Genomic DNA, 10,078 nt, shown 5'->3' on the forward strand with positions numbered 1-10,078 from the left:
CTCGTTCACTCTAGAGAAAGCTGCTTACATGTAGGCTACCAGTGGTGGACGAAGTACACAAATCAAGTACTTGAGTAATATTATATAAATACTGTGGAGATCAAATATACCACCTATAGTGAATTTGTTTTGAGGTCTGGTAAAACATAACATACAAAAATACTTTAGCTATAAGCTCATATGTATATATGCACGATTAATCAAAAGAACGCGATCTTATTCCTAAATGACAACGATTCGGCTGTCTATTAAACCTTTGAAATTACGATCATACCGGAATATTTAAAACTGCTTTTGCATTGCCGCTGAAAGCAGTGGTCATGTATGTTTTAAACAGCTTCACAAAGTGTTTTCAACAACACACTAGCTACTTCTGTGTTGCAAACATTAAATAATAACGCAATTATTGCAATAACAATTTATAGTCTGAATATACACTGATTTCAGCAATAAAAACGAGTAAATGACCTTTGAAACTAATGTTATTACACTGTTCTGCCAGTAGGTGGTGACCAGTGGCTGTTAAAATGTATTTGTATCAGAATCATTAATTCAAGAGATTCGTTTAAAAACACTGGACGAAACATGTCTTCATTCATTTCAAACGATTTTGTAATGAATTCATTTAAATTAATTTTTAATAGGCTAATTTATAACATTTTACACATGTCTAAATAGACTGATTTATAACATTAAATTAGTTGTTTAATCTTTTGTTTTCAATTAATGTTTAATTTAATGTTTTGGTCCATGATATTGGATAATATGAAGGTTTTAGATAAATCGTTCAGTGGCGTTTGACCTGTATGTGATGCAGTTACACAAACAAGCTTATTAATATTAATCATCCAAGCGCCCCATTCCGAGCCATTTCTAAGATATGACCTACATTTTGATTAATATTATTAAATTGTAAAAAATTAAATATCCATCTTTGTCGAAAGAATTCCAGGCGCAGTTCACTCTCAGCCAATAAGATTCCACGTAGCATTTTCATGGATCAGTCGTTTAATCGTTTCCCAGTGAAATACTGGCATAAAGTTGTCCTGACATTGGATGGTCCATATTTACAAATTTAGGGACCGTCTCTAAAGTTACTTACGACATTGGTGTACACATTTCTAACTTCAATATCATTTGAAGATAATGACTTACAGTCATAAACTGTGATGTGCTCGTGTAGGTGTCAAGCATGATGCACACCTTTTAGATTTTTTTATATTTATAAAATAAACAAATAAAAAATATTGCTAATTATTTACTACTGCATGAACTTATATTTATTTTAATATCAACAATCTAAAATTATGGTATACATTTTTGATATTTAATAAAACAAACTGTCAAATCATGTGTTTTACTATTTTTCACTACAGCATGAGTTCATATTTATTATCAACAGTCTAAAAGTTGTGCATCACACCTACATGAAGACTTTACAGACTGTAATTCATTCTCTTCAAATACCATAGAGCTTTAAATGATGGTATATTTTGTGTATGAGCATACAGTAGGCTAAGTGAAATATAATGATATTTACATATGACTTGACAGTTTATTTTATTGAATATCAAAAAACTAAAAGGTGTGCATCATACCTGAAACCTACATGAACACTTCACAGTTGGTTTCATGACTAAGTAATTCTCTTCAAATGCTATTGAAGTTAGAAATGTTGTGTGTAACTTTAGAGACGATCCCTAAAATTGCAAATATGGACCATCCAATGTCAAGACAACTTTATGCCAGTATTTCACTGGGAAACAATTAGCATCAAACTTTGCACATTACGTTCATATTCTGAGTCGACCTGCTTGCCTGTAGCCTATATAAGGTGCGAGTTTGGTGGTCTTTCACTGTTTTAGTCTATAAAGATAAGTTAAGCGTTCTTTATGTCCCGACAGCAGGGGAATCCTGGAATATGATGTATTGAGGGAAACCCCAGTACTGCAGCACAGCCACGATATAAAGTTAAGGAAAGTTATATGTCTACCTCAGATTTAACGTTTGAACTGTACATCAGCATCAGAGAATAATGTTATAATCTAGTTCACTCTAGAGAAAGCTGCTTACATGTAGGCTACACAGGGAAAGTAACAGTGAAGGCATTGAATTAAATGTAAACACAACTTTTGTGTCTTTAGCAGCTTTTCTGCATATATACTGTCCAGGGGCGTAGCCATCGTCTCAGAAGTGAGGGGGAAAGAAATGTTGGGTGTAATACCAGTTTTTATCTGACCTTTGTCTAATTGATAGATTTTTTTTTTTTTTTTTTTTTTTTTTTTTAATCTCATCTCTTGCTTTTATTTTGAAATCAGTTTGCTTTTAATAAGAAATCAAATACACTGCTGAACAATAACCAATATTTAATATTTTTTCCCTATATTTTATGACAATTCTATGATTGGTTTATGTACTACAAACACTTGTGCATTAAGTCCTCCTCATGGATTTTATACAATGTAAAAAAGATCACAGAATAAAGCAGAACAATACAGTACCTATCAAAAGTTTGGAAACATTACAATTGTACAATTGAAATGTCTCTTCTGCTCACCAAGGCTGGATTTATTTAATCAAAAAATGCAGTAAAAACAGTAATATTGTGAAATAGTATTACAATTTAAAATAGCTGTTTACTATGTGAATATATTGTAAAATGTACAATATGTGGTCAAAGCTGAATTTTCAGTATCATTACTCCAGTCTTCAGTGTCACATGACCCTTCTAATATGTTGATTTGCTGCTCAAGAAACATTATTAATGTTGATTATTATTAATGTTGAAAACAGTTGTGCTGCTTCATATTTTTGTGGAAACCATGATACCATTCAAACATTTGTGGTAAGATTAAAAAAAAAAAAAAAAGAGAGAAATTAATACTTTTATTCATCAGGGATGCATTAAATTTATCAAAGTGGCAGTGACAATAAATGCAAATAAATGCTGTTCATTGAACTTTCTATTCATCAAAGAATCCAGAAAAATTAAACGTATCATGGTTTCTACAACAATTTTAAGCAACTGTTTTCAGCACAGATAATAATAATAATAAATGTTTCTTGAGCAGAAAATCATCATATTAGAATGATTTCTGAAGGATCATGTGACACCGAAGACAGCTGAAAATTCAGCTTTGCATAACAGGAAAAAATACATTTTAAAGTATACTCACATAGAAAACAGCTATTTTAATTTGTAAAAATATTTTGATTAAGCTTCGGAGCGTTATGAATCTTTTGTGTCGAATCATGACTCGGATCGCATGTCAAACATTTTATTAAAAGTGCGGGGGACATGTCACCCCCGTCCCCTGCGTATTCTATGCCCATGATACTGTCCCTGATAATCATCACACATGCACTTACCATTTGCTCCGTTAATGTAAATCCGTTTTAATGAATGAAATGAATGACTTCCTCTAACTGTTGCTCTGCTCTTCATCAACAGGCACTTGCACCACCTGCTGGTGAGGTCGACTAACAGTAGATGGAGATTATGCTCGGTACTCTACTGCTTTTCCTGCAGTTCCCGGATGTGAAATGTTGAAATTTGAACCACTGGATTTGTGGACGTGAAATAAAATGGACCCTGCTGAATATTATAAGTTGTATTTTTAAACAGAATGAATATTTTGGAAGTGAAATCAGAAAGGTAATGGATTATTGAATTTTTAACAATGAAAATGTGGGTGAAATGTTTTGAATTGAAATATTCACAGCTTAAATATACAACCATGTTGAATTTCAGCCCATAAAAATGCAAGCCCTAAAAATACAATGCATTAAAATACAAGCATGGATAATGCAATGCATATTTTTTTCAAGTAGTGCAATTCAACAAGTTTTTTGTTTCAAAAACATATGGCATTAGTTTACGTCCATAATATTCCAATAGCAAGTGCTTTTGGGCAGTCAGCCTTTTATTATAGAGCAGCACATACCTGGAATACTGTACCCACATAATTAAGAAATATTACATTTTACTGCATTTTCTGCATCGATAAAACAGTAGTTATTGGATAATCAAACATGTCTTCATAATTTGGAGTAGAGGCTTGTTTCTGTCTCCTTATATTTACAGTCATTTTGTGTTTGTGTTAATATGCTCTGGTTATGGCTATGTTTACTGGAATGTGTTTTTATATGATTTTTCATGTTTTATGTACTTATGGACTTTTCTTTACCATCAACGTATCAGGAAAACTATAGCCTGTATGGCTAAATCTGGCACATTAACATGATGGACATGAGTGCTCATGTTAATTAATGTGCATTGTCCCTTTTAAATAAAGAATAAATAATGTGAAATTAGCTGCTGTGCCAAGATGAAAGTTGGTGAAGAGAACTGTGTGAAGAGTTTTGAAAAAGTACTGAGAAATAAGTAAATAAGAGAAATAAGCAGCTGTATATATATATATATATAAACGAATTACCGAAAAGATAATTACCGAAAAGAATCCCCAAAGAAAGCACATCATTAGCTTATTTAATATAATTACAAAATGTATATAATAAAAAAACTAAACTATATAAATATAAAAACAATATACTGAATGATTTTATTGTTGTTAGACAAGCTAAAATTGCCCTTTTTGTAATTTTATGCAAGTATTATGAAAAAAGAAATGAATGAGGGATTGAAATGTGCTTTGTGTGTGACTGAAGTTACAGCTATCATGTGCCTCATGAAGATCACTGTCCTGAACTGTGTGTGTGTCTGTTAGCTGGTGAAGTCATCTGATCTGTCACTCTAGTCATTTCTTTGCTGTTTAGTTATTGTCCATTAAAAATGGCAGTTGTATTCATTGGAATCACTTTGTTGTAAAATTTGGAATCTTAATAAACTTTATATACAACTGTAAATAAACGAGTAACTAAATGACACTTGTGTGTTAGTTTTTCATGACTCACCCAGTCTCTCCAGCGCTACAGTTGCATTGGCTGAAGCTCCTCCAGCAATCACTTGACACATATAAACTCCTTTATCCTCAGTTCTGACACTCTTCAGTCGGACAGAGAAGTTTCCTTTGGGGATTTCAGCAGTGAAGAACTCAACTCTGTCTCTGTATCGCTCATGTGATGCCTCTGGTAAAGTCTCACTGTCTTGGTAGAGCAGAACCAGAACTTCTTTATCTTCATCAGTTTTCTTCCATGAAACCTGTTCAAAGTCTTCAGGAGTGATGTGAGAATCTACAGAGCAGTTCAGAGTGACGTCTTCACCCACAGACGCAGATATGGACCGATCTGATCCTGAGACCAGCAAACGCTCTGAAAGAACAAAGTAAACATCACAGCAGGAAATACAAATTCAGTCATTAGTTTCTGTAAAATCATAGTGAAAATGAAGGGACTCATGTGGTCAATACTCACCAACATTATCAACTTTAATTTCAACCACAGTCTCTCCAGACTCCTGCTGACTCTGAACTGTACATGTGTATTCTCCTTCATCTTCAGCTCTCAGATTGTCCAGACGGAGGGAGAAGTTTCCATCTTTAATGTGCTCAGTAAAGAAATGAGCTCTATCTTGATAATCCTGCTGCTGGGACTCTGGTCGACTCTCACCATCTTGAAACAGATGAACTAAAGTCTTTGAGTCTGTTCTTCTCCATTCCACCTCCAGATCCTCCATTAATAAAGGTCCATCAACATAACAGGGCAGAATCACTGAAGATCCCAGAGGAGCAACCACAGGACCAGAGGGACCGCGCACAGTCAACCCTGAAAACAGTGTTTTTCCCATCACAAGGAAAAGATAGAAGTTAAATAAAGCTTTTTTGTAGTCAAAAACTGATAATGACAACTGGACATAAATGTAAGCACTGATTTCCTCCCTGTTTTTTTTCTTTTAACTAATGCCAAGTGCATACTGCACGATTTTAGCCCCAATTTTCACTCGCCAACAGTTTCGTGGAAATTGCCAACAAATGCCTGAAATCTGAGGCATATCAGTGCTTGTTCACAAGAGTGACAATCGCTTAGCGTGTGCTATCAAAGACACCATCTGAGAGAAGCACCGATTTGTTGCTGATGCCTGTGAGGTATTTAGCATGCTAAATATCTGGACTTTACTGCGATTCAGAATCCTGCAGTGTGAAATGTGTTTTGACTGGAAAAGACATTGGCGACGACCTATAGCCTACAAAAATATATTTATTTACCACTTATAGTACATTTGAACCCATAGTGTACTACAAGTGGTAACTAAATACATTTTTTAAATACAGAAATAGTATATTAAAAGCACATTTTAGTTCATATTTCATGGTGTCTCAATATAGCACAGTTAAGTACACTTAGATGTTTTTAAGATTATCTTAAGTACTAAAGAATAATTTTTAGTATATTAAGTACAAAATTAGTGCACGAAAATAGAGCACTTTAAGTACATAACAGAAGTGTACTTTTTTTCACCTGGGGTGTGACCCGTCATGTTGAGTGCAAACAACAGCAACTAGATGGTACCAGACAGTCATGCAGAACAGCGATCCACCGACTTTGAAAATCATGCAGTGTGTGCTTGGCATTATAAATAAATAAGTCATGAAATTGTTTTTCATCTCATCTATCAGTGATATAATCAAGACCTTTAAGACCAAGACCAATCAAGATCAGAGGTGTGGTCAAGACCATTCAAAGTTTTTCCTTTGCATTTTTCTACTTAGCCCCCTAAAAAATTGGAATGGAAGCTTTCTGTCATGAATAAAGAAAATAATAAAAGATAATTGCGACTTTTTTCTCACAATTTCGCATTTACATCTCACAATTCTGTTTTTTTTTTTTCCTCAGAATTTACGAGATATAAACTCACATTTGCAAATTATAAAGTCAGAACTGTGATGGTAAAAAAAAAAAGTCAGAATTGTGAGATAAAAAGCTGCGATCACCTTATTTTTCCAGTGGTGGAAACAAGCTTCCATACACTTTCCTCCGGTTTCACAGATGAGGCTTAAGCTAGTCCCAGACTAAAAAAGCATGTTTGAGCTGATTTAACTTAAAGTAATGTGTACTAACATATCTTAAAATATGTCAATGCCAATGTTTTGTCTCAAGATGCACAACAGTAATGTTTTTTCCAAGGCACGTTTTAAAAAGCTACTTAAATGTCTTAATTGAACTAAGGCATAATCCTTGCTTATGCCTGTCTGTGAAACTGGGCCTATGTTGTTGTCCTCCAGCGAAAATGACACATGAAGACATACTTTAGAAAATCTTATTTTCATTTAAAAATGTAATGTTTTATTAAAATGTATTATTGTGGGTGTGGCATTAGATTGACATCATGCACAGAAATTATCAAAAACACAATCACGCTGTAAACATGATTTGTTAGTTTAACTTAAAGTAAGGAGCCTAACCTAGCTGCCTTCAAAAATGAGTTCAGTTAAACTAAAAATTTGAGTTGATACAAAAAAGTTTTATTAATTTATCCAACAGAAACTCAAAATAGTGTTACCTGAATAACATGAACCTAAGCTGATTTGACAAAAGTTTTTGTGAAGTTGTGATAAATCATGAAAATAATTTTTTTACAGTGCATTGACAGTGACAGACAGCATTCAGTCTGAATGACAGCAACAGAGAAACATATGCAGTTATTTCATGCATACTAAATAATAATAACCAAGCAGCTGATTGTGACATTTATAGCCCTAAAGGCAGTTTTTTTTTATGCCACTTAGAATTATAGATAAGGCAAATTGATAGATTTGTGTGCCGTTTTTAATAAATAGCAAAAAAGGAATGTTTTATTATAGGACAGATTAAACATACTACCAATCCAGACAATTACAATAATGGTTTGCCTATATTCTAAATGAATGTTAATGAATATAATATGGTTAGCTAAAATAATTTGAAATATCAATATTAAGGTGTTGACTTAATAGGTAGTGTAGAACCTAGTGTATGTAGGCTATTGTTCCTGCATAATATCCTAATATACAAACAATATATTAAATGTTGTTTTAATCATACCCTCATTGGGGGCTGAGCCCCCCTAATATTGAAATCCTAGAATCACCCCAGCAGATGACAATGTTGTCAAAACAATTAAAACCGCTGTATTAAGCATGCCAGGCCAGTAGTTGGCAATGTTACTTTGTAAAGAAACGCTACACACCTGCGCACATAATAATGGAACACGCATGCGCATGATATCACCGTTTTCACAAATTCATGTTTTGTTGTTTACATGGAGATAATGGTAATGTTTTCAAAAACTTGCAATTTGAAACTAGGGGTGTAAATCGGACGGTTCGTCACAATTTGATACAATATCGATTCTCATAGCCAGCGATACGATATTTTCCGATACCTCAAAAAGTTCTGTGATACGATTACGATACAGGGGTATATCGATCAATATTTTGATATGTTGATATTATCAGCCTATTTTACACTACCAGTTACATTTTTATTAACTCACAACTGCATTATATAACATTATATATTATATAACATTATATATTATATATATATATATATATATATAAAACATATTATAATTATATAACAAACAATTATTTTAAAATTTCACATCCTGCACCCTGATTAGAACATCCACAAATAAAAAATTCACACAGTAATATAATGACAGCTTATGACATGACAACAGTCAAGAAAGTAGTTTAGGCTTCTGTGCTAAAATGCTGATAAACAAGGAAATGTTGTATATATTGTGTATATAGGCCTATATTCTATAAAATTAAAAGACATTTCTTTTAAATGTATATAAAGCAGCTTTTTAATGAAGCAACAACATAGGACAGAACAAGACAGGCTATTAATATTCTTTCATTGTGCAAAAGTATTATAAAGGCTCCAATACAGAGTAGCACAAAGCACTTATGCACATCCCGTGTGCAGAATGATGCGCTTGAAACAATACAGAGTCCTACGCTGCAGTTTATTGAGCATTTTCTTTTATCAGTTCAATTTCAGTTACTGTGTGTGTGAAGAACGATTCATAGCGCTCTGTTCTCCAGTGTTGTGATCTAACTAACAGACACTGTTTGAGATGTGAGCACACTGCTTTTTGCAAGGCTTTAAACACAATTATAAACTTTCATGAAGATTCAGCACTGGCTCGATCGGGACAGTGACAGTTCCATCTACTGTCCCGAGCGTCTTTCACAAGTTCTGAAAGGTAGTTTAAACCAGAATGCATGTGTTGGCGATAATGCAGACTGTCATTGTGTTAAATGTGGAGAGTGTTGAAACAAAGGTGCCTCTAGTCTATAAATAGCCCACAGGTATCGATTTTTTACACGTTGCATCGATGCTTCGTATCGTTAGACATTAGATCGATGTATCGATCTATATCGATGTATTGTTACACCCCTATTTGAAACACATTTTCAAAAGTTTGTTTTTAGGCCTGCAAAACGCCACTGTCACGTAAATGAATGGCCAAAATCCAAGCCCCTTAATGAGATAATTAAGTGATTAATCAAGTGATGATTGAGTATTAGTGATGAACACCTGCTGCTAACAAACAGAATCACTGAAGGAAAGAGAAACAACAAGAACAGAAACCACAACTGATTTCCAGCCACAACCTTAGATGAAAAAGATGACATTAAATCTCTCAAGATCTCAGCAGATGAGGATTAAACAACTTCACAATCAGCATTACCAGCTTTGCTTATTACTAACCAGACTGACTTTATTACTGTCATACAAAAGTTCTTATTGAGAATTAACCGAGGTTTAGATGTTGATGTTTTATTGAAAATAGTAGTTTCATCCTTGACTTTTTAATGTTAGCTTTCCTCTGGCTGCTGCAACTTTGTGTTTGTAAGACACTTTTTTAATGCAAAAAAATGTCAGGTGTTGATGATTATGATGATGACAATCATCATGTAGTGACTTGATTCACTGATCTCATTCAGAGTCCACAGGTCTGATCATCTGGTTAATGTGTAATTTTATGGTATTGATTATAGTAGCCCTGTGACTCTACAGCATGAGATCCAGCAGTGTTATGACAATCAGATTATCTGGACGCTTTCTAAAACACAATGTGCACAGAAAGTTTTGAACTACTGCATCATTTAGACTCACACAGACATCA

The 10,078-nt window shown here is 33.7% G+C and overlaps 1 protein-coding gene across 2 annotated transcripts in view; it reads right to left on the minus strand.

Annotated features, from left to right (window-relative positions):
* The window catches only part of LOC127508102 (uncharacterized), a 54,425-nt gene that overhangs the window by 37,152 nt on the left and 7,195 nt on the right, over positions 1-10,078 (minus strand). For both annotated transcript variants that reach the window (XM_051885723.1, XM_051885724.1), the window contains 2 exons: positions 5,374-5,724; positions 4,915-5,271 (listed from right to left, as the gene is read on the minus strand). In XM_051885723.1, coding sequence (XP_051741683.1) covers positions 4,915-5,271; positions 5,374-5,724 — 708 coding nt within the window. The remainder of the gene's footprint in view (positions 1-4,914; positions 5,272-5,373; positions 5,725-10,078) is intronic.

This window comes from Ctenopharyngodon idella, chromosome 3 (genome assembly GCF_019924925.1).
Source record: "Ctenopharyngodon idella isolate HZGC_01 chromosome 3, HZGC01, whole genome shotgun sequence".
NCBI classification, from domain to species: domain Eukaryota; kingdom Metazoa; phylum Chordata; class Actinopteri; order Cypriniformes; family Xenocyprididae; genus Ctenopharyngodon; species Ctenopharyngodon idella.